We start from the raw sequence: 24,830 nt of genomic DNA, 5'->3' as shown, positions 1-24,830 counted from the left end.
GTTCCCTTCTTGGCTCTGTCACAGACTGAGGCTTGGAGGAGCCCTCCTTCGCTGTCCATTCCCCGGCTGCCGTGTGACTGCCGTCTGTCCCTGAGGCCAGGGCCCAGGCTCTGCTGGCTACTCGCTGCAGGGCCCAGGCCCGGGAGCTGTGGCCCCCTCAGGCTCGGAATCTCAAGACACGTGTGCACAGCCCTGCAGAGTTTATGGAGCTTTGCCAAAACTCTCATCGGCTGCGTGATGATTTCCTGTCTGCCTCACACCCAACTCTCCCTGTGAACCCAACTCAGGGAGCCCCTTACTGGGTACATACAGCCCCCACATGCCCTCATACAGATGAGAAAATCGAGGCAGGGAGAGGCCACAACAGCCCCTGCCTGGCCCCATCACAGCCTCAGGCCGTGTGCTCAGCCATCCAGGGGCCAAGCCGGGCTCTGGGGCACACAGCTCTGAGCCTCGGAGACCTTCCTGCACCTTGGTTACACACCTGGCTGATGGGTACTGGCCACTGGCCTCGTAGAGCTGCTGTAGGGGGGGCAGGAAAGGGCTTTGCAGGAAGCCAAGGCACCCCAGACATCAGTCACTCCCAGCAGCACCCTGGTTTCCTCCTTCAGGTTCCTGAGCGCCTGCCAGGTGCCGGGGCAGCTGTGAGCACACAGGACCAGACATACCTTAGACACCAGGAAGGGAGAGGACAGGCCTGTGGGTGGCCAGTGAGGGCTTCCAGGAGGAGGTGATATTAAAGCTGTGACCCGAACCGGGAAGAACACTCTGGGCGGGAGGAACGGCCAGGGCAACATCCCGGAAACGGGACAGTCTGGTGGCCAGGGGCCTTGCAGCAGCTGAGGGCGGTGGGGGTGGGGAGGCAGAGGGGCCGGAGCCCTGAGCGGCCGAGCCAGGGTTTTATTCTTGGCTCCGTGGTTAGCTGAGCTGAAGAACGTGGGCGCTGGACCGCAGTGAGGGTCCCTGCATGCGGTGGCTGTGGCTGGCCACCACCTCCAGGCAGCCCAGCTCAGTGCCACCTCCTTGGCCTTGCTCAGGATCCACCCCTGCCCCGAGCCTGCCCCCTCTCTTGGGCCAGGGGCTGGTCCCCTACCCAGGTCCCCAGGGACAGGGGCCCGGGAGGGGCCCAGCAGAGAGAGGAGGCGGCCAGAAGGAGCCGGGCCTGAGAAAGCCCAGCCCAGCTGATAGGGGAGAGATTGGTTTCAGCCGGAGCTGTGGGCCTGCCAAGTCCACATCCTATCGGCCTGGCCTGCACTTACTCAACATTCATCATCGCTGAGCTCGGAAACTTTATCAACGCTAGAGCTTGGCGCCATCTCTGGGCCCGGCCACTCCCGGCCTCCGATGGGCCCGATATCTGCTGATAGATTACACGAGATTGTTTCACTCCGGAGAACTGATTACTAATACTCCCCGGGGAGGGGGGCCTGGGAGGAGCGGAGTGGCTGGGGCTACTCGTGGACTGTGGGGTTGTCAAGACCACGCTTGGAGCTGTGTGGCAAAGACCACAGCGTGTGACTGGTGGGGAGGTGGAAGGGTCAAGGCCACAGCGGGGTGAGGGTGATGGCTGAGGCCACGGCACGTGGCAGGGGCGGCTGCAGCCACAGCGTGGAGTGGTGAGCAGGAAGGCAGCCTGGGAGGAGAAGGGGAAATGGTGTCGAGAAAACGGGGTGCCACAGGCTGGGGAGTGAATCTCTGGGCAGATGAGCTGATAAGGGCTGATAGATGGGAGTGGGGGCTGCGGCTAATGGAGCCGTCGCCGCACAGCCTGCACGTCAGATGGATGGAGGCAGATTGTTTCCCGTTAGGGGATGGGGCTCCAGTGTGACAGGGCCTGCCATCTGATAGGCGGGGGGCGGGGAGACCCCAAGAGACCCTCTCACCTCCCGGGCAGCTGCCTCCCCGGGCCCCGTGGCCCAGCATGACAGGCCCAGGGGCGCCACTGCACTGGGTCCCGCAGAGCAGCCACTGAGAGGTCCCTTGTCAACCCCCTTTACAGAAGGGCTGCGCCCCAGGGGAGGCGGGAACTCCGGAGCCCATCTGGGGCCCTGCCGGGTCCTGGCTTCAGGATTCCACTCACAGCAGGGATCCCCGGCCTGGGGTGGGCAGTTACCACCCCCTCTTCCAGACAACGCTGTCCCTCTGCAGCTCAGGGGCGGGGGCACACGGGCCCCAGGAGCCTCCAGGGTCAGCCTTGTGGCCGCTGCCCTGGGCCATTTCTCAGTGCCCCATGGAAGCCGTGCAGGGAGCACTGGGTCCTCTGGGTTGGCCTTTCCTGTTGGGTGTGGCCAGGTCCCAAGAAGCAAATCTAGTCTGTTCCCACTGCAGATGGGGAAACTGAAGCCCCTAGAGGGTGCCCCTAGTCCCACAGAGGCGATGGCTGTGCAGGGCCTGAGCCTGGACCTGCTGGCCCCGTGCACCCCTCATGCTCACTGGTCCCAGAGCCACAGTGTTAGGGATGCTGGAGAAGGGCAACACTTGGGTTCCAATCCTGCCACCTGCCTGCCCACCCTGAGCCTGTCAACTGGAGTTGAGACCCCAGACTCAAGTTTGCAGACAGAGCAGAACAGGTGCCCGGCTGGGGAGCGGCTTGTGGGGATGATGGAAATGCCCTGGAGACAGATGGAGTTGGCTGCCTGACCTTGTGAATAGGCTTGACACCACTGACTTGTACACTTCAAATGATGAAGGTGGTGAATTTTATGTTGTAGTTATTTTCCCACAAAGAAGTCTGCCACCCAGTGCTAGGCGCCGTCGTCCACGCATGCTGTTCCTGTCCTCAGCGGCTCAGAGACACCGCCCCCCACCCGCGTGCACAGCCCTGCACAGTGACATGGCCTTCCCCACCCTCTGGCTACTTCGGCCCTTTGCTGGAGAGGAGATGGAGGCCACCTCGCGCTGGGGTCTGGCCCTGTCTGGTGGCTGACTTGGGGGTGTGGTCTGTCCAGGAGGGAGGCTACACAAGCCTGCTTGCCCTGTGAGTGGTCCTGGGCACACTTCTGCTGCTGATTGGGCTTGACCAGGCTGGTCTACCATGGAGGGACCAAGCCTGCTGGTGTCCTGCTCCACTCCCCGCAGGCAGCAGCCCTCCCCTACTCAGGGAGCCCCCGACTGGGTGCGTGCAGCCCCCACATGCCCCCACAACCCTCAGAGGCCCTGTCCCCGTCTTACGGAGGAGGACCAAGGCTCTGGGTTTCAGTGACCAGCCCAAGCAGACCCGGTAAATGGCAGTGCTGTGATTTGCACCCAGGCTGTGTAGCTCCAGAACCCGAGGCCTTGACCCCTCTGGGCGAATGAAAGCCACGCAAAGACGGTCATCTCAGGGCCTGGGCATTAGGGTTGTGAGCCAAAGCCTCTGGTCACTGGCCTGAGACAGGACACAAGGTGAGCCTGGGCCAGCAGGAAGCCCATCAGCCAGGGCAGAGTAGGCAGAGAGGAAAAGTCTGGTACGGGGTAAAGGGGGCATACTGTCCCTTGCCCCTGTCCCACCCCTGGGCTGGCCCACCCTGTATCATGACTGCCCGTGGTGTGGGGAGGCTGTGGAGGTGCACAGGAAGGGAGCGACCTGCAGGAGCTGGGCCCGGCCTGTGCTGGTCTCCTCGCCACAGCACATTACCTGCTCAGGGCTTTCGTCTCTGTTGTGGCCTCTGCTGGACCTCCTCACACACCACTATCTGTCTCTTCATAAAGTCTCTGCTTCAGGGTGGCCACCCCACCTTCCCTGACCCCAGTCCCCCAGCTACGGGGGCCTCCATGCTCCCCACCGTGGCACTGAGACCCCCCATCACTAGCGATTTGTTTCTTGTGTTCCTTCTCTATCCTCCTGCCAGCCTGGGGCTCTGTGAGGCTGGGGCAAAGCCCTGGTGAGGTCATGGGGTCCCGGACCAGGCCCTGCTCACAGGAGGAGCTCAGTACAGGACGAAAATGGAGACGCAAGCACGTAAGGATGTGCAGAGGGGGGCCTGCCGTCCCCGTTCCCAGGCAGCCGGCCCCCAAAGCACGAGCCTCAGCCCTGCGGCTGTGTGCGGTGCTGCCACAGCTGCCGAGCCCGGGGCTCTGCCCACAGCAGGCCCCTTGCTGACCTTCCCTTGCAGTTTCCTCTTCCCTCGGGTTTGCTTTGCTCTCCTAGGACTGGGACCGGAGCAGGGAGCAGATTTACAAATCAACTGAAGGAATATTTATGGAGCACCTACTGTATGCCCTGCACAGTCTTGGGGGAGACACAGCTGTCAGAATGGGGGTCCCTTGCAGGGAGGTGATGGGAGGTGTTAGGAGACCCCTCCCCAGTGGGGCTGCCCAGGGACTCTGCCCAGGTCCTCTCCCTCTTGTGCGCCGCGTTCCTCTGGCCCGACCACCGCCTCCCAGCGAGGCACCACCACCCCTTCCTACAGAGGTGGGGACAGAGGCGCAGAGAGGCAGGGGGATAGCTTGGGTCATGTGGCGGCAGTCTGGTTCTAGTCTGACCGCCCCTCATTGTTTCCTTCCCTTACATCTCTGCCAGGATCCCCTCCCTCCTGACCTCTCCTTGAGTTCCCACTTTGCACTTTTTAAAAATGCCCATGCCCGTGGCTTACCCCTGCAGGTGTGGGGGGTACTGGGGGGCACTGGGGGGCTCTGGGCTCCACCTTGCTGACAAGATATCTGGTGGGGTGCAAAGTGATTTCGACCACAATGAGCATGTCCCAAAGTATTGAGTGCTTCCTACAGACATGGTCTTCTGGAATGTAAATTTCTGAAAATGGGAAACCCAGAAGACCCCAAGTTTCTGGAATGCACCAGAGCCACAGGTGAGAGTAGGGACCCCAGGGAGCCTGCTGTCCCAGCCCAGTGTGTGGAGGAGGTGACAAGCCCTGGGGACGGACATGGGTTGCCAGAATGCACAGAAGCCACCCTGGGAGGCAGGCAGGCCAGACCCTCCACTTTACCCACCGGGCAGCTTGTTCGGCAAACGGGTTGGGACTGTCGTTCAGTACGATGGTGTCCCAGCCTGTCCCGCCTGAAGGTAGGAGGTTCTGGATAAACATCAGCCGGGGGAGGGCAGAGCAGGGGACAGCAACACAGAGGGTCCGGAGGTGCCCCAGACACAGGGGGAGGAGGGCCAGCTGGCTGGCCTTGTGTCATCCCCGCCCCGCTTCTGAACTCGGTGTTCCCATCTGGGAGTCAGAGTTGGCGGCGCCGACCTCGGGAACGCCCGAGTCCCGGCCCCCCAGCGCAGGCTGCGGGGGTCTGGGTTCTAAGGGTCAGCAGGAGGCCATCCCGAGGCCCGCCTGTGCATGCCTCTGAGCCCCGGCGGAGGGCTGGCCGGGCAGCGAGGGCCCGAGGGCGGGCCCTGCCAGAACCGGGGGTACTTCCCCCGGGGCGAGGTCTGGCGGCACCGCCGCCCCCACGGCAAGGGCTTCCCCTGAGAGGCCCGCGCCTCTGAGGCTCCGCCCACACACGGCACGGCCAATCCCCGAGTCTCACCCCCGTTCATTTGCATGCTCCGTTTCCATTGGCTGCCGGCGCACAGGTTAGGCCCCGGTTCCCGGCCGCGGGGCTGGGGCCTGCGGGGAAGTTGCTCGGGGCCGGGCTGGGCGGGGACCAGGCTCTGCGGGGGCAGCTTCTGGGGGTGCCGGGCTCCGGCTGACCTGACTGAGCCCCAAGCCTGCGGCGCCGCGAGGGGGACCTTTGGCTGTAGTGCAGGCGCTTCCTTTTCCTCTGAGCCCCGTTAGATCCTCAAACCCCACCCCTTCCCCAGCTACTGACCCAGAGGGGGAAAGACGCCGACCCAAGGTCACACAGCCAGGATAGGATGCCCGGCCCTGCTGGGACCTGGCCCCAAGGCGGGGTGCCTCCCCTCCAGGGAGGGCCAGGAGGGGGCAGCTTCTTCGGCTGCCTCTCGCAGGGAGGGCTGTGTTTTGGCTTCCGTCGCAAAGTGAAGACGATGGTGACCACGATTTTAAGAACCCAACCCAGGCTTTCGTCCTTTGGTCTGGGGCGCTGTTTTCTTAGGGCTGGGCTGCGGGGCTGCGGGCGTGTGTGTGTGTGCGAGGGCCTTTGTTCCTGGCATTTTGGTGGGTGAGATCAGGGGAAACAGCAGAACCGCTCGGAGAGACCAGGCAGATAGATAAGGCGATAGGGCCCCTCCGCCACACAGGCCCGTCGGCCTTTTTATTAGCTACCTTTTCTTTTTTTCTTTCTTGTTGGGGGGACACACCGAGGGGTGGGACTCCCTCTCCCAGGCTCCCTCCTGCTGAGTCCGGCACAGCCAGTGCCCTGCCTGGAACTTCCGCAGCTGGCGGGGCCAGTCCGAGGTCGGTCACCACCGGGGGCAGGGACCCAGCAGCGCGCCTGCCCTTGCGGAGCAGATGCCCTCCCATCAGCTCGCCAAAAGGACCTCAAGGGGGGCAGCCCCCCGTTGTGTGGGTGAGGGCAGGAGGCCCAGAGAGATGCTGCGAGGCTGGGGGGCTGAGCTCCTCCCAGGAGAGGGCCTGTGAGCCCGGGGGGGGGGGGCACAGCTGGGTGGGGACCAGGCAAGGAGACCTCAGGGACAACAGCAGAGCCAGCCACCGACTCCAGGGGCCCACAGAGCGGGCCTCAGTTTCTTCAGCCCCGTTTCACAGATTTGGAAACCGAGGCTCAGACCTGGGATGTGCCCGTCAGCCACCACAACAGGGGCAGCTGGACCCCCCACTCCCCCCGCGTTCCCAATGGCGCTGGTGGAAACAGACAGTCGTCCGAGGAGCAGACTGCCAGGGCTGGAGGACAAGGGGGCTGGAGCCACTCGCATCTCTGACAGGACGGGTCCTGGTCTCTGCAAACTGGAGCTGTTTGCCAGCAACAGTCCGGGGAGAAAGCTGGGGGGTTTTGTGGAGGGGGTGCTGCAGGAATGAGGGCTTCAGGGCGCAGCCCTAGCCTTACAACCCGCACCCCACACACGCCCCTGTGAGCACTTGGCCCGGAAGCCCTCCCTGCCCGATTCCCTCCAGTCTCATTCCTCAAAGGCTGGGGAGGCCAGGGCTGTGACAATGTCCCATGGCCAGGGGAGGAGTCTGAGGTTCAGGGACATGAAGTCACTTGCTCAGGCCACCCCCCAGGGGCCAGAATTCGAGCCCTGCTTACCCAGTCCTACTCTTGCCCTCCTCCCCCACATATGCACCCATTTTACTGGAAATAGCCGACTTCCTTTAGAATAGTGAAACAAAACAAAACCCAGTAGACAGAAAGAAACCAACTTATCACCAAATGAGCCTATTTTCTGGGGGCAGATGAACTGACCCCCAAAGATAAGCAGGAGTAGAGGCACCCCACTGCCTGTCCTTGGACAGGACTCTGTGGCCCCCAGCAGAAACCCTTTCTGTGCCTGGGCCTTCCCTCCCCAAACTGAGGGGGCAGGCCCCTTAGGGGAGATGGGAGGCCCTTGGCTGCAGACACCCCCCAGAACCTCCAGCTAGGATGGAGACCCAGACTTTGACCAGCCATCTAAGCCAGAGTCTGTACTGTTCCCTTCTGTGCTGTGTGACCTTCGGTGAGTTACTCAACCTCTCTGAGCACTGGATCCTCCAACGGGGAGAAATGAGGTCACGGGTGCCCCTCCCAGGGCTGCGGGGAGGACTCTTCAGGACAACAGAGGCCAGGCCCAGGTCTGGCAGACAGAAAGCGCTCAGTAAAGGGAGGTATTACCTGACAACAGCCACCATTAGGATTATTATAACTGGGGAGTCCTAGAGCCACCCAGAAATGTTGCTAACTGCCTACTCAGGCCTCCTGCCTCAAGGGTCATAGATAGTCTCATTTCTTAAGAGTCACTTGAAAAATAAATGCAGAAAGCAGGAAGAAATGGCCAGCTGCCCTGCGCCTGCTGGGAGTGCCGGGCAGCCCCTCTGGAAGGCTTTCTGCAGCAGGAGAGGCTGCTCAGCCTGGCCACTGCCCCGGGGGAGGGGCACCGTGAGGCCTCGGTCTCCCCTTGGCACTGCCGGGGTAGGTGTGCCTCTGTGGGCGCCTGGCCCTCCCAGGGCTGCTGCACCCGTCCCTCAGCAGGAGGATTAGCCACACGCCAGCCCTAATCGGCGATGATCACACCATCAGCACCGCATCTCGGATCAGCTGAAGAAGGCGGCTTTATGCAGACAGACATGGAGATGGCACCTCAGTCCCACACGCGGCAGCTGGGTGGCTGGTGACAGGGTGGGGGGATAGATGGGAGCCGCTTCCCCACGACTGGCTCTGCTTGGCCCCAGGTTTTCCTGGGCACCTATGGTACAGCCAGATACTCTTCTCCGTGCCCAGGAGATAGCAGGGACCCAGTGAGTCAAAACATCTGCCCTTGGGGCACTGCAACCTCTTGACAAGCCCAGGCCCATCCGACAGATGAGAAAACCGAGGCACAGAGATGCACCCCAAGAATCATTGTGCAGGTGGCCAGGTCCAGACCCCCGGCTCGAATTCCCGGCCAGAGGGCTTCCCCCTTCGGAGCGGGCACTGCCCATCCCAGCGTGGTCCCTCTGCTGCGACTCTGCTCAGGGGCCTGTTCCTTCCCCTCCCCAGCCTGGCCCCTGGACACTGACTTTGTACAGGCCAGATGTGTGGAGGCTCATGGCCAGCCTGGGGCCAGGAGAGACTGGAGAGACGGCCAAGGGTTCCCCTCCAGAGCCCCCACCCTCCTCACCCTCCTCCCTACCTTCTTTTTCAAAAACATAATTTATCTGTGTATTATCAAGAAATCCAGACACTTTAATCAGTGAGCTATGAAGTCAGAATTTCCATTCTTATCTGCGGGAGGAGTGGAAATAGAGGAGATAGGCGGCGGGAGCTGATGCTGGTGGGGAATGTTAATGGGCGGAGAGGCCGGGCCATTGGCCACCGAGACGCCGTATCTCCCCCATTATCAAGGCCCTATCTCGCCAACCATCTCGGCGCAGTAATGGGGCCAGTTCAACTTTCCGAGTTATCACAGGAGCTGAAACCTGCGTCTGCCAGAGGCCCGGACGGGAGACAGTTTGGGGCACACTGGGCTCTGGCCGGCAAAGCTGGGAAGGACAGGGAGATGGCCAGCCTGGCCGGGGCTTCCAAGGCCTGGGTGCCGCCGACCATCACGGCCATGGCAGTGTGTGCGCGTCGGGGCATCCCTCTGCTCTCTGGGGAAAGATTTGGTTTTGGTGGAGCGGCTGTGGGCATATTGCCCAGGAAGGGAAATGGAGGCAGGAGGCACCCTCAGGGCCCCTGGAGCTGGGGTGGGCCCAGGCCTCCTGAGCTGTTCCAAGCCCATGAAGTGAAAAGAGGGCCAGAGGCGGGGGGCACGGCGGGTGGGGCTGGCTGCGAGCACCCTGCCTCCTACTGTGGGACCCCTGCCAGAGCCTTCTCCAGACCCCAGTTCCCAGAGGCAAGAAACATCAGTAACAAAAGCAGCAGGGTGGGGACACCCTGGCACATTGGGTCCCAGCAGGTCCCGGCCTGAGGCCCTGCCCACAGCCCCTCAGCAGCCTGGGGAGTAGGGGATGAGCTCATGCTCCCTTGAAACGGTGAAGGGCTCTCATCTCAGGGCCCCCACACGGGACACCCCAGCGGACAGGTCCATTCACAGAACACCATGGTTGGAAGGGGACCCCAAATCCACTCGTTCCAACCCTGAGGATCAAGGGCTCCCACTCAAGATGGGCACCTGAGGGCTTCATCTGAGACGATGCCTGACCTCCGCACCGTCCAGCCCCCAGGGCTCCAGGAACTGCCCTGGGCGTGTGCCAGTATGCGGAGGCTTGTTCCTCTCCTGCAGCTGGACAGCCGAGCAGCAGCCACCTCAGCCCACAGAGGGGAAAGGACTCACCCGAGGTCACACAGCTTGCCAGAACAGCATGGCAGCACAGCCCGGCCAGAGCCATAGCAAGGCCTTGGTCTCCCAGACTCAAACACTGGTGTCACCAGGCCCAGCAGAGAGCCAAGAGCTCTAACCCTGGAAGCTGTCCCTGGGCCACCCTCCCCTCCCTCACCCAGGGTGCGGGTGCTCAAGGCACAGTCCTGGGACTGAGCTAGAATCCCTCTAAGCCTCAGTTTCTCGTTCCTTCAATGGGTTAATCACTGAGCCCCCTCAAAGGTTGCTGGGGGATGTGAGTGCAGGTCAGTAAGTCAGGGCACTCAGCAGGGACTTAGTTAATGCTCAGCTAAGCTTGCTGGGTGACCAGTGACCAGCGAGGTCGGGGTGGACGGCAGGAGCCTGGAGCCTCAGAGAACCCGGTTGGATGGAGGAGGCCATGCAGGGCCCTGAGGCCGCCCATGCTCTGAGCCGGCACTTTCTCCTCCTGTTTAGGGGGTCTTGCACCTGATGGCAAGGCCCCCCAGGCCCTCCCTGTCCCCATGAGGGGACCCTTTGTTGGCTTTCTCCTGGCTCCTCACCGCAGGAAGCCAGGACCCCTGGCCATGGAGCTCCCTGCGTGGGCCATGCAGGGTGGAGGCTTGGTGGAGAAGAGGGAGGTCGAGGCAGGAGGCTGGCCACGTACAAGTGCCCAGGGCTGACCGGAAAAGCAAACAGGTCGGGGTCAGATGCCAAGAAGAACTGACAGGCAGCGGGCGGGGAGACAGTGGAGGTGGGAGGGGCCCCCGTTGAACCACAGGTGGCATGGCATGCTGGCTCTAGCTCAGGCTGCACCTCCACCCCTGCAGGGCTGGCACCACTGGCCCACTTTGGGGGAGAAACTGAGGCTCAGCAAGCCTTGATGACCCCCATGAGTCCGGGGCTCTCTCAGAGCCCAGCCTGCTGTCCCCGTGATGCCCCCGTCTTGCAGAGGTGCGGACTGGGCCCAGGGAGGCAAGGTAACTTCTGTGCACCAACAGAGTTTGGGAGCCTTGCCCCCAGGATTCTAGCCTGTCCTCCCCTGTGGCTACCCACACAGAAACTCCTGGAGTCACCCACGCTCAGAGCCCCCACTGAAGCCCTCCCCTCCTTCCCAGGAAGCAGCACGCCTCCCAGTTCTGTGGGGAGTAGGGGGTGCCTGGGAGTTGGAGCAGGGCCTGCACAGCACTCCCTTTATCCCGTTTCTGTGTCACTCATGTGCTGTGTGATGCTGGTGTGGCCACCTACCCTCTCTGATCGTCCAATGCTTTGTGTGCAAAATGGGTTGAGAACCTCAACCTCAGCGGGCATCTGCAGAATCACAGGAGGGAAGCTGCAAAGCACCTGGTAGAAGGAGCTCTCAGACACTGGCTAACTGGACTGAAGGGGCCAGGAGCGCCAGGGCCAGGGCACCGGCCATGCCTCGGCTCACACAGGCTGCCCGCCAGCACCTCGTCACCTCTTTCACAGGCAGGGAAGCCAGGGCTCTGAGAGGGCACAGCTGGGCAGCCCAGGAAGGGGGACAGGAGGTGGGAGGGGGGCCCGCTTATCTGCCTCACCCAGCTCTGGCCCAAGGTCAGCACCACATTCCTGCCCTGGCAGGGCCACTGCCTTCTCCCAAACATGGGGCTGTCGGGGAGGGGGCAGTGCTGGGGGGCCTGAGTGGGCACTACATAGGGGAACTTCTGCCCACCTCTGGGGTCCACAGATCCAGTTCCTGTGTCGTCTGGCCTCAGGCATGTCACAGGTGCCTAGTGCCTCAGTTTTTTCACCAGTAAAGTGGGTCAGTCACTAATGGGGATGATCAGAGCAGCAGGTAAGGTCCTTGGGCAGGAAAAGGACCTACAGGGCTCGGGAGTAGGGCCAACCAGGGTGTGGTATAGCCTGGGCATCCCTACCCACTATTCCTTCCTCCAAAAATCAACACCAGAAGGGGAGGAAATGGGGAGACAGGGCTCTGAGTGAAATGCCCGCCCCTTGGGGTTTCTGGCCAAATATCAGTAATGCAGCCAGCAGCTCACAGGGCTGCTGTGTCCACTGAGGTCATGGCCCTGGGACCTCACTTTACAGTTGCTTCCCACATAACGACCCCAGGAGGGAGAGGCCTGAGAGGTCACTTGCCCAGAGGGTGGCGACAAGGCCGGGACTCCTGCCAGGCGACGGCCCCCAAGCAGCAGCCTGCCATGCCGAAGACAAGGCCTGGCTGGCAGCCCAGCACCCTCTGAGGTCAGCCCAGGCCTGCAGTGCACAGCCACGACTCCCTGGTCAGGGGGACAGGGAAGGGATGGAACCCCGGGGTCTCTGTCCTCAGCCCACCCAGCGGCACCATGGACAGCGGGGTAGGTGGGAGCAACATGTCACCCAGCAACGAAAAGCCCAGGTCCCCACCCCAAGCCAGGCACCTGGGTGTGCTCCAAACCTGCTGTCCTGCTGCATTGGCTGTGCCTGCCCAGCCCAGGCACAGTGCCCCTGGGGTGGGCGCTGGCAGACCCAGCAACAGAAGAAAGCAAGGACTGGGGGTCAGGGGGACACTGCCAGGGCCACACAGCGGGGAAGCCACAGGGAGAGAGTTGAGTCCATCAGCCTCACTACGGGGTCTCTGTGCCAGGTCCACGTTGCTGAGGTGGTCGGAGAGTGAAACCAGGCCCCTCTCAGACCCAGACTAGCCCCCAACTTCCTCCTTGCCCTGGGGTAGGACTCAAGTCCCTGCCTCTTATGGCATCCATGTCCATCCTCATCTGAAAACCGGGGAATGGGCAGGAGGCACCAGGCAATGCTGCCTGGGCCCTGTTAGGGGCCCCAAGGTCTGCCTTCCCTTGGACACCCCCACGCCTCCCGGACCACTCCCCTGGGCTGAGACAGGCCCACTGCTCTCCTGGTCCTGCCAACTGCTGGCTGGGGACCTTTGGCAAACCCCTTCCTCTCCAGGCCTCCTGCCCCTCATCAGTGAGATGGGCACAGGGATGCAGGAGACCTTGGGGCCTTCTCACGCGGCTGCCTGACCCACAGCCACTCAGTCTGGGGTCACACCCAGGCAGAGCTCAGGGTTGGGGGGTGGGCAAAGGAACATCGTCCACACCTCCCTCCCAGCCCCTTTTCCTCTGCTCCCTTCTGACGAGGAAACCCCAGCCCAGAGAGAGGGCAGGCAGCATGCCACGGGTGGCACAGCCTGGCAAGCTGGAGCTGGAATGGGCAGAAGGGAAGGCCGGCCAGGAAGAGGGCTAGCCATGACCAGTGGCTGGCAGAGTGAGCTCTGTGGGCTACAGGGGGGTGGGGTGTGGGGTGGGGGGTTGCTTCCCAGATGAGACCCTGTAAGTGCTTCACTCTCTGAGAGAGAGTTTGGGAGACAGGATTTCTCCATCCCAGATAAGCTGGAAACCGCAGATCTGACCTGACTGCCCAGTAAGATGCTGAGGAGGGCGGGACGGTGGCAGCTGGCCCAGACGACATGCTTCCCTTCCATTCTCACAGCTGTGCTCAGAGGCTGGTAACATCACTACCCCCACTGTGCAGATGGGAAAACGGAGGCTGTCATGGGGCAGGCCTTGCCCATAGTCCCATGGCCAGTAAGTGGCAAAGCCGTGATCTGAGTCCACGTTCATTTCATGCTGTGTATCCATTAGGTCATTTATCTGATCGAGAGTGGTGGAAGGCCCAGCTGTGGCCTCAGTTTCCCCCTCTGTGAAATGGGGACAGGCGCCCTGGGGCAGCCCCAGGAAGATCCGGGGTATGGTGGCTGGGTGGGCAGGGGCCCAGGCCAAGGCTGGGCTTGGTGATACCAATCGGCGGGCAACAGCTGCCTCCAGGAGGAGGCCTGTCGATGGAAGATAGGCCAGCCGGGAGTATTATTCACAAGTCCGTCAAGCCCTAGGAACGTCTGGTTGGCATAGAAACAGGAGATAAGGGGTACAATTAATGGCATCGCATTCCCTCCTCCTTTCTTCCTTAACTGACCCATTTAAATCCCTGGCGGGGCTGGTGCCGTGCTGGGCTCCCAGTGACCCTGGGGAGGGGCTGGCTGGGCAGGCGGGATGAGGCTGGGGTTCTGGCCGGGGCTCAGGCCCGGGAAGGGCGGGTGAGGTCTCCCCGGGAACTGCCCTTGCCCCTGCGCAGTGGTGTCCAGGACAGAGGCCATGGGACACTTGGCAACAGCAGGGCTGGGGAAGGACCCCCGGGGCCGCTGTTCCCACGGCCCATTTCCCAGGTGTGGAGACTGAGGCGTGAGGAAGCCCAGGCAGAGGGGCGGCTGCAAGGGAGCCGCGTGAGGTCCACACCGCGATGGGCTGAGCATGGCGCCAGGCCGCCTGCCTTCCAGCTCTGGCTCTGCCACCTTCCTGGGTGAGGAATAGTCCCTCTGCTTCAGTTTCCCCAGATGTAGAGGCAGATTAGGCGAAACAAGGCCTGGCAGAATGACTCCATATTAACTGCTGTTAACGTGGTTATTACCATCAAGGGGGGCTGAGCTGTCTTCTCTGAGGCCCAGGAACGAGGGGGAGCCAGAAGCCATCTGCAGCCAGGGTGGAACCCCAACCTCGAGGCCCATGGGAGCCCTGGACAGGTTCATATTCAGGGGCTGAGGACCAGCAGTGCGCCCCTCCCGCTCTCTAGGCCTTCGAGTGGCCTTAGCTCCGTGCAGTTCAGTCCCATCCGCCCAGGGCTCAGAGGAGGGGCCAAGGCCGTGGAGAGCAGGCAAGACTTCAGTGCCTGTGGTCCCTGGATGGCAGACGCTCTCATGCCTGTTTCAGAGGCGGGAAACTGAGGCTGTGGAAGGTGAAGTAACCTGGCCACGGTGGCGGATTGCCAAAGGCCCCTTTTTCCTGGCTTCTCTGCCATCACAGTGGGGTGGTGGGCACTGCAAGGAGCCAGGCAGGCTGGTGGTGCCTCCCACGCTCAGAAGGTAAGTGTGCAAAGTTGTTCAGAGAATACCTCTTCCGTTCACAAACACTCACAGAGACCATCTCCTTTCCCTTCCGGGCCCAACCCAGGCTCTCCTGGAACTGACCCTTGCCAGAAGACACCACCAACCCCACAGGTGGGCGCTGGGTTGCAGAACGGTGACGTCGAAGCTTGGGGTGAATTAGTCATCCTGTGGCCACCAATAATTTGTTTAATCAAACTCTGAGAACATGTGACCACCACCCTCATCTGTGACCAGAGTGGCTGCTGGGCTGGGCTGGGCATGGGCAGGGCAAGCCCCAGACTTCCACGTGCTGGCTGGGGTCCACGGTTCCCAGGGCCCTCCCCCTGCACCAGGCCTCTGGAGTCCCCTCGGTACTCCTAGTCTGACCCGAGGTTTATTCTTGTCCTCATTTTTCAGACAGGGAAACTGAGGCCCCGCCCCGCCCTCACGACCTCATTCTCTCCTTCTCTCACAGGGTCCTTTCTCAAGCACCACAGGCACCCCAGCCTTCCCCTCGCTCCACAACAGCCAGGAATCCTTTCATTTTTCAGTTGGAAACCCAGGCAGCACACTGTCCCCGGAGGCTCCTCCTCTGGGAGCGCCTCTGACACCCGGCCTGCGTGTCTGCCCTGCTCCCAGCGCCCAGTCCCGCCTCGGGTCTCCCCAGGGAAGCGGCTGGGACCCGGCGCTTGCCTACGGCAAGTGTCCAGTGAAGACTGGCAGAGTGGACTGACCTGGGTCTGCTCAGACCTCCCTCCTGATTTTGGGGGACCTGCTCAAAAAGACATCAGCACACCAGGTCCTCCTAAAACAGGCTGGCAATGGAAGCCTCAATTTTTTTTTTTTCAAGAAAACTCCAAACAGGTTATACCTAACACTTGCCAGGAAGGACACCAACCCAAGCCTGATTCTAGGGGGAGCACCCCATGTCCTTGTGGAGGTGACAAACCCCACCTCTGGCTATCTCACACCATCTCACAGGATCAGGGGCGCGCTGTCCTGCCCCCCACCGGCTCTGGGCCAGCTGAGTCAGTTCGCTCTTTCTGACGGACTGTACCACCCGCAGGGGGAGGACCAACTTCCTGGCACTTGAGTGTGTTTGGGATGAAAACTCGCCCAGACCGCCCGGCGCGGACGCCGGCCCCCGCCCCCCTATCGGGTCCCAGGCCCCGGCTCCCCCCGGCCGCGTCGCCCCCGCGCTGCTGTTGCCTCGAACCCGGCCGGGCCTGGTGGCCAAAGATAAGGCCTCTTATCGCTCTTGGCGATCGCCATCCGGACGACCCGCCTGGCGCTTATCCGAGCTCACATCGACCGGGGCGGGAGGAAAGCTAGGCGGGCAGGGGGCGCGAGGGTCCCGAGCTGGGCTCCGGCCTGCGCTTCCCGCCAGCGCCGCCCGGCCTATCGTGTTAGCCATCTGGCCGGCCAAGGCCGCGCTCGCTCTTCGCCCTCCCCCGCTCCCACGTTTGAAGTTAATAAATGGAAGCGCCTATCGTCGCCGCCATCGGTTGCGCGCCTTATCAGCGCGGCACATCTATCTTCGCGCGGAACAAAAGGCGCACAGAGGCGCGGGCAGCTGCGCCCCAGCCTGGGAGGGGTGCAGGGGGCGGCGGCGGCCCCAAGCGCTCGGCCTCCTGCCCTGCACCCCGCGGCCTGGTCGCAGGTGAGATCGGCTAGGCGGGCGCACAACTGCGGGGCCGCACGCACAGCCGCGGGCAGAGGGCGGACGGGCGGGCGCCGCCGCTCGGTGACAATCAGCGCTCGCATCTTAACAAACCAAGATCTGCCAGCGGGAGGAGGCGCCCAGCGCCCCGGGCTGCAGGGAGGGCGCCCAGTCCCGCCTCGCAGGCCCCGCTCTCTCCCCGGTTTCCCGGCCCGGGCTGGCGCCCGCCTGCGCTTCGGTGCCTGTCCCCAGCGCTCCCCGCTCGGCCGACCCAGCCCGACCCGAGGGCTCGCCCCGCTCCGGGCCTTATCGGCGCCGGCGATCAGCTCCCACCTGCGATGTCCCTGCTCGCGCTGTCGGCATTTCTCATCACACCGAAACACACACACACACGCACACACGAGAACACGGCGAGCAGAGGCGCCCAGGGGAGGAGGCGGAAAAGAAACCGGAGACCAGGCGCAGATCGGGACCTGTGGGTGGTTTTAATACTTGAGTTGACTTGACAGAAGGCGACTTTCGGAAAACAGGTCCCGCTTGCACACCGAGGGAGTCGGGTTACGGGAACCCGGATTCATGCTCGCGGTTCCCCTCTCTGGGACTTCGAGGAGGGACCCTGCCCCAGGCGCGCTCACACGGGGTCCTGGGGGCAGTGCTCACGTGGACAGTGGTGGCGGTGCCCGGGAGCCTGGGGCTGCGCAGCGGGCCAGGGGCCCCGTGCCGCCTCCTGGGCGGCCCCTCCGGCCTGCGAGCTGCGACCCTGGGGAAGCCCTGCCCCCTGGCCGCCTAGGCGCGAAGTTATTACTGGCGTGGGGTGGGGAGCGGCGCCTCCCGGCAAGCCAAGTGGCCCCGCGAGTGCGGGCGCTCTTACAGCCGGAGCATAAGCAGTATAGACCCCCGGCCCCCGGGAATGGCCCGTGGGACCGACGGGCAAGAAACTCGGACGCGGGCAGAGGCGGGCCTGGCCGAGTCCCCGGGAACCCCCTCCCTGACTTGGGGAAGCGCCTCGGATGGGAGGGGGTTGCCGGCGGACATCCGAACCCACCATCTGATGCCAGTGCGGCCTCCGCCGCGATATGAGGACGGTCGGACTTCCGGGAAGCTGTCCCCGGGCAGGAAAGGCTCGAGTTCGAGACCCCCCCCCAAAAGGGCTCGGGGGTCTGAGCGGCCGGAATCGAGCGTCCGCGCTGCGGTGGCCAACCCCTCCCCCCAAGCCACGCGGCTCTCCGGCCCGCAGGAGCGGTGGGGGGCGCAGGCCGGTCCCGCCACTTGGCCGCGCATTTCCACGCGGCGCCCGGCGCCCCTCTCCCTCCCCGGTCTCTCCCTTTCTCCCTCGAGATACGAGGCCTGGGAGAGTCAACCGCGCAAGATAAGATCACAATTTCAACCCGTCCCGACAGACCGATCTTATCAGGATGGGACTTGCAGAATGGAATATTTTAAACTTTATCTGAGCCCAGATCGGGGCCGCCTAATCGCCGCACCATCTCGGGGGTGCGGGGGAGGGGCTGGCCCGAGGTGGCCGCGCCCCCAGCCACTCTTCCAGGCCTCCCGGAGGACGCCCCTCCGGGAGGACGCCCCTCCGGGAGGACCCCGGTGTCAAGCGGAGCCGCGGGGCGGCCGCCAGGGAAGATTAGATTAGGGCGCGCTTGGCACGCCGCGGGGAGCGCAGCGCGGGTGAAGGTCGCGGGCGCGCGGGGACCGGGGGTCGGCCGCGGGCCGGCGGGCAAAGTTTGACTCACGCTTGATCTGCCGGGGGTTGCTCTGTTTCCTCCTGGACATGTCTCCGGCGCCGCGCGCCCTCCCGGCGGCCGCCTCTAGCCCCTGGCGGGCGGCGGCGGGCGGCGGGGGCGCGGAGGAGCCGCGGAGCGGCTCATGTCCCCGGCCCCCGAGCTCCGCGGCCGCCCTGGCCCGCCCCCGGCGCGCAGCGCCCGGCTGGGAGCCGCTGCGGAGGCCGGAGGCAAGGCCCTGCGCTCGGGCGCGCGGACCGCCGGGGGCGGCGGGCGGCAGGCTGCTGCTGGCTCTTCTGCTTCGCGCAGTCGCCGCCGCCGCCACCGCCGCCGCCGTTCGGCTTTTCTCAATGGAACCCGCGGGCAGAGCGCTGCGGACCCCGCGGTCTCCGCCGGGCGCTCAGGGCGGGCGGCGGGCGGCGGGCGGCGCTGGGGGCGGGGCCTGTGCGTCCCCGGCGCCGCGCCTCCGGGCCCGCCCACCGCCCCGCCCCGGCCCCGCCCCAGGCAGACGCCAGTCCCGACTCCCTGGCCCCGCCCCGGCCCCGCGGCCCCGCCCCTGATGGCCCCGCCCCCGGCCCACGCCGGACCTCTGGCTTCCTGGACAGGCCCGTGCTCCTGCCCTGCAGCTTTGTCCCCAGGTCCGGCTGGACTCTGCGACCTATCCTGCCCCGCCGCCCCGAAGCACCGCATCCGGCCGCGCTCCCAGCCTTTCTGGACACGCCCCTCGGCCCAAGCTCCGCCCCCAAGCCCGACCTGACCTGGTTCGGCCTCAGGCACGGAGGCTCCGGCCCCGCCCCGGCTCCCTGGCTCCTCCCCTTCCCTGCCTCAGGGTTCCGCCCCCGAGGCCTGGGTCCCGCCTAAGAGCCGGGGCTCTGCGTCCCGCTGCGCCGGAGGGAAGGGGGCAGTGAGCGACGGGTCAGGAAGCGCAAGGCCTTGACTCCCCGTATTGTCTTGGGCCAGAATAGGGGTGTGGAGCCGGCTCCGGCCGGAAGGGGGCTTCCGCCTGAGACTGCAGCACCACCGGGGTCAGCCGCTTCCGGTGGCTGTGACTCCCAAATAGAGAGCGGGAGCCCTCGGGCCCTCCTCCCGTGGGCTTGGATCTGACTGTAAATCGAGGCGGGAGCGGAAGCCGGCGGCCTGTCCCTGTTTCCCTGCGGCACCCCCTGGGCGTTACCCCTCGGGGCTCTAATGCACCCACCGTGCCTCTCCATTGCGCGCCTGCTGGAGACCCCGGGAGAGGGGCCCTCCGCGGGCCGAGCGAACCCCCGCGGCCCTCCCGGAGTGGTCACAAGGGAGCCAGTCTCCAGGGTCAGAACTCCGTTTCAGCTCTGGAAATGGAAGCCTGCTCTCCTGTCCTTTGTGATATGTTCGTGGGCTCCTGGGCGCCCCACTTCCAGTGACGCTCAAGGTCGCACAGCACTTAGGGGTTGTGCCCCGGGCTGAACTGTATGCTTTCATTTTAATATTCTTGGCCTGGGTTTGGTCCCTACCCCTAAAGCCCCCCATTTTCACAAGAAATAGGGAGTTACTAGGGCTCGGGAGCTAACAGGGAGACCTTTGCAGAGACGATTCCCGCATGCCTGTCCAGATCGCCGGCCACCCACCCACCTGAGGGCGCCCATCACAGCTACCATGTGCGGAGGCTCAGAGCTGTGCACTCTGCCCAGAAGACAGTTGTCCATTGCCTGGGCTCCCGCCCCATGGGAGAGGAGAAGAATTACTTCCAGAGCCTGGGCACTGCCCCCTGCCCCACTGCTGCTGTCTAAGCAGGTGAATGGCAGGCAGGGCAGGAGACAGGTCCACCCTGGGACCGCCACAGGACAGAGAGAAACACCAAGGCTGGGAAGCCAGAAGATGTGCCCAGGGTGATGGCTCTCCAGCCATTCTTGCTCCCTGCCCAGGGCCAGTAGGTGCAGCCTTCCTACAGCTGCCTGGTGCTGTACCCCCTCTCTGGGGAGAGTGGGGGCCCGTGGCTGGCTGGTTCTCTCAGCCCAGGCTAGCACGATGTCTGTCAGCTGGACAAGGCGCCCCAGGTGTCTGGGCTTCCCGTTGGGCCTTGCTGCCATTCCCAAAGGAGGGTCCTTTTTACAGGATGAGGACCTGGGTGCGGGTGGGGGGTTCCTGGCGGAGATGACCATGGGCCGACACCTATATTGGGATGGAGACTTCGTGCAGCAAGTGGCACCCAGGTTGGAAATCTGTGTTGAGGAGGATTCTGAGGGTCAGCAGGAGAAATAGAGTCATGAGTGATCAGTGACGTCTGCCTAGATGCAGCGTGAGAAGATGGGAGTCACTTCGGCCAATTTGTCCTGTGCAGATTAAAGAACTGAGATTCCTTGTGAGAGGACGGACACATTCAAGTCGCCCAGTGACTCGGGGGCAGAGGCAGGCCGGAAGCAGACTGCTGACTAGGACCAGCTCACCATGTTCTAGGACGCAGTGCGAAATGGAAACATGGGGCCCCTTGCTCAAAAATGAATTCCTGGACAGCCAAGGCGGGGCATCCCACCAGGTGTGGGGCCTTCCCCAGTACAGAGCCCCAAGCCCCGCACAGGTCACATGCCCACGAAACGCCGTGGTAACACTGAGCCAGGCTGGAGCTGTTTCTGAAACACTTTTCCTTCTGTGCTTTGCCTCCTTGACCTGCCCTGTGGGGGGCAGATCCCCACCACACTGTTGAGGAAACTGTTGCTTGCTCATGACCAGGGCTGATGGCCATAGGACCTCTCCTGCACATGTACTACACCCGCGGAGGAGGCCTCTTGGGGCAAGAGGAACAAAGCATGCTGTGAGAAGGAGCAGGTACAGGAGTGACTGCTTCTGCCTGGGAAGTCATGGAAGGCTGCCTGGAGGAGGTAGTATCCGGGTGTTGCTTTGCAGAGGTCCCTGATCAGCTAGGAGAGGAGGCACAGAGTTATGGGATGGCTGCACCCAGCCACCACCATCCCTCACAAGCTTCCCACTGTGACCCCCAATCTCCACCTGCCCCTGAATGCCCATGACTGCCAGGATTCATATTCAAAAGTCATTGGTAGAGACAACAGCCGCATTCAGTTCACATTGTTAATGCCTGATGGGGAGCTGGGAAGGACCTTGTGCAGAGGTGGGCTGTCCCAACCATGGCCTGCTTGTTTCTTGCTCACAGGAGCTGAGCTGTTGGCAGCTGCCCCCTGGGCCTCTGTGGCTCCCTGGAGGCCTCCTGGGGTGGGTGGTGCTAAGGTTGGCAATCCCAGGAAGGGCTCTGAGGAAGGCATCGTCCCAGGCGCCCACTCTAGGGGCACTGTCAGTCTCATCACTGGCACCATCAGCATTTTCTTTGGGCCATTTTCCATTCTCTTCTGAGGTCATTGTGCACCCCGACCCCCTCTGATGGTCACGACTGTCAGTCACCCAGCAGAAAGTGGCAGAGCAGGCCACGAAAGGCACTCTCAAGCGCCCAGAGGGCTTTTGTTGTGGTGGCAACACTGTGGCTCCGAGTGGCCCTACAGCTCGGAAGAGGGAGAGCTGGGAGGTGGCTCCATGTTCTGGGTTCACGACCTCTGGCCTGTGGGCTGGCAGCCGGTGGGCACACTCCATGCTGCCCCACCCCAGGAGGGCTGCCCCAGGGCCAGGCAGTTGTTGTAGGTGGTGGAGGGGGCCAACTGCAGCATCTGCCATGAGCCAAGCCCTGCACTGGTTGTGGGGCTATGACCAAGGGAGCCACAGAATGTTCTAGAAGCTGAGTCCAGACCTTGAAGGATGAAGAGAACGCTCAGGAAGGAGCGATGGAGAGGGCATTCTGGCAGAGGGAAGAGCAGGTGTGAAGGGGGCCTCTGAACACCAGGCTGCACCCTGAGCCATCTTTCTGCTTCCCTGCCCTCCCAGAGTCCACGGCTTCACCTCCTTATAGCTCTGCGATGCCCCCGAGACACTGCCACTACCCCCACCCTGCTCCCAGCTTCTGTCACCCCTTGTCTCCTGACTACTGCCATCCCCACCCTGCTGGGACCCTGCAGACAAGCCCCTCTCCTCCTGGCCCCAGGGGTCCTCTGTGAAACCAGCATCTCTAATGAGCCACACCCTCTCATGTCCCAGCATACCCGGGTCCCTCTCGGAGACCGTCCTTGGGTGTTAGCAAGACCCGTCCCTTCATGTGGCTGCCACACTTTGGCCCATTTACCTCTGTGGTCAAGTCAGCTGCCCCTGCTGCAGGTTGAAGGCGTTTGTGACGACTTCCTTCTCTTTTGAACCTTCTTGTATGTGTGTCGGTGGGGGTGGTCCTGTGTCCACAGGGCCTTTGCACCAGCTGCCCCTGGTGCCGGCTGCACCCTCCTCCCCACCCCCCAGCTTCCTGGCCCACTCCGTCCTCAGGGAAGCCCTTGATTGTTTCCAGATGAGGGTGGGCCTGTCTTCCTTGCTCCCGCTTGCAGGGCCCAGGGCTCCTTCACCTCACAGGAGCAGCCACCTAAGTAGGGGGCTTCTCGGAGCCCGGCCCGGTGCTGAGCAAGAACATCAGCGAACACACTGCACATAATGGCTCTCTGAAGAAGGTACTGTTAGAATCCCCATTTGCCAGGTGAGTATACGGAGGCTCAGAGAAGTGAAGTCACTTGCCAACACGGCAGGTAAGTGGCAGAGCCAGATTCTCCCTAGGGAATCCACATACTCTGTCCGGAATGGCCCTTGGTGCTTGTGCTGGAGGGAAGGGGCCCAGGACCACCCAGTGGCCCCTGCAGGGGCCATGCTGCTCCCTCCCCGCTGGAGCCCCAGGGCAGTCCAGCCGGGGTAGTCCTGACCTGACGTTCATCAACACTGGTTCTGTGAAGAGTTTAATTAACTTCCTTTTTCAATGGGAAGATAATGAGCTTCAGCACCACAGAACTCCGTGAGGGGGTCAAATGTCAGCGAGGATATCAAAATAAATTAAGTCAGGAACTGGAGGCTGCCTGTGGGAGGGGCAGGGTAGGAGCACCCAGCGGTGCGGGTTGGGGGGTGGGCAGGACAGGTGGGTGGGCTGCTGCCTCTGGGCCCCCACAGCGGCTGGTGGCAGCTGTGGCTTTGGAGGCAGTCTTGTTCACAGCTGGCGACCACGTCTGACCTCTACCACCCATCCCTCAGACGTCTGAGACAGCAGAGAGAGGGGGCCTGGGACCATGCAGACCAGCCCCTCCCTCTGTGGCCCCAGGGGTCCTCTGTGAAACCAGCATCGCTAACTAGCCGTACGGGCACACCTGGGGCCCTCTGGAATGGTCCCTGGGTATTAGCGAGAGCTGCCCTTCCATGTGGCTGCCCCAGCATGGCCCATTTACCCCGCGGGCAAGGCAGTGCTGGGCACGGACAGGATCTGTTATCTGGACATTTCCCAATCTCTGAGCAGGGTCACGGGGGTTACATCACCAGATAGGAAACACGCACTTCCCCGTATGCCTCCTGCCTCCCCCCCACCACCTCGCCTCCCCGCTTCCCACCCACAAACAGGCACTGAGCCCCCACTCCAGGCACCGAGGTACAGCCGCACACACTGTGCATACACAGTGCTCACTACCAGCCTAGGATGCCCCAACCACCACCACCATTAAGGAGTGGGCTGTGGGGGACATCAGGTTATAAATACAGCAGGGCAGAGTGGGGGGGCTGCATCTCCAACAGTGGTTAGGGAGGCCACAGAGAGCAAAGACCCAACGTGGGGAGAGACGCAGCCAGGTGGTTGGTGGGGCAGAGGGTCCCCCCAGGAGGGAGCTGCCGAGGGTGGGAGAACCCGGGCCAGGGGTATGGTGGTGAGCCTGAGGTCTGCTGCCCCCCAGGGCTCACTCAGTGGCAGGTGGCACCCTGTCTCCTCCCTGGGCCCCAGAAACGGGCCTGGGTGTCTTGGCAGTGCAGGCAGAGAAGTTTGTTCAGGCCTGGCCACCTCTGGGCCTTGGGAAGGCCCATCCTGCCCCCTCTCTCTGCCCGAGGCCTCTGAGGAGAAGGCCGGTGGCCCCCAGCTGCAGCCCAGATGGCCAGTGAGGAAGGCATTGCACATGTGAAGGTGGCTGCGGTTTGGGTGCCCAGGCCCAGAGCTGGAAGGACAGACAGCCCCAAGGGGACGACAGGCCCCAGAGCAGACCCCAGGCCTGGAGCAGGCTTCCCGGGAAATGGGCTGTGGGCTGCCCACCCACTACACAGGCAGAGAAGGGGGCTGAGGGGCATGGCCTCACGCTGGACTTCCAGAGCCCACACAGTGCATTCGCAGTGACCAGGGCAGGACCCGTGGGCCCGAATCCTGTCTCCTCATAGGGGGCACTTTATGGCCACCCAGTATGCTGAGGGGTCAGCCCTACCCTGGCGGCTGTTTGTGCCTCTGAGGCCATCTCTGGGGGGGTCCTTTCCATCCAGATTATTCCCACTGTGTGAGCAGCGCGCTGCCTACACACCTTCTGGGCAGACCCAATTCTCTGGACATCGGTGGCCTGAGCTCAGGAGAGCTTTAACGACGCTCTCTGGTCACCCAGGGTGTGTGTGTCCTGCTCTGAGGAAGCCTCTGGGCTGCTGGCAAGCCTCCCTGGTTATGGGGCCTGGCAGGGTGGAGGCCGCCGGCCATACCCCACCGAGTGCAGGTGGTCACCCGACCTGTGCCCTCCACCTTCCCCTCCTCACCTGGTCCAAGGCACCGTCTTCTCGCCTACCCTGCCTCCCAGCTGGTGGGCCAAGGGCTTGTAGGGGTCAGGTTTGGGACCTAGGAGGAGTGCGTTGAACAATACAGCCATTTATGTGACC

At 63.2% G+C, this 24,830-nt stretch overlaps 1 protein-coding gene across 2 annotated transcripts in view; it reads right to left on the bottom strand.

The window, feature by feature from the left end:
* ZFPM1 (zinc finger protein, FOG family member 1) overlaps window positions 1–18,517 on the bottom strand; it is a 64,951-nt gene extending 46,434 nt beyond the window's left edge. For both annotated transcript variants that reach the window (XM_073225497.1, XM_073225498.1), the window contains exon 1: window positions 18,108–18,517. In XM_073225497.1, the coding sequence (XP_073081598.1) occupies window positions 18,108–18,147 (40 nt within the window). In that variant the 5' untranslated portion in view covers window positions 18,148–18,517. The remainder of the gene's footprint in view (window positions 1–18,107) is intronic.
* Between the last annotated feature and the right edge of the window lie 6,313 nt (window positions 18,518–24,830).

Source organism: Manis javanica, chromosome 17 (genome assembly GCF_040802235.1).
Source record: "Manis javanica isolate MJ-LG chromosome 17, MJ_LKY, whole genome shotgun sequence".
NCBI lineage: Eukaryota > Metazoa > Chordata > Mammalia > Pholidota > Manidae > Manis > Manis javanica.
The sequence above is the reverse complement of the archived record's forward strand: the minus strand, read 5'-3'. Positions and strand labels throughout refer to the sequence as shown.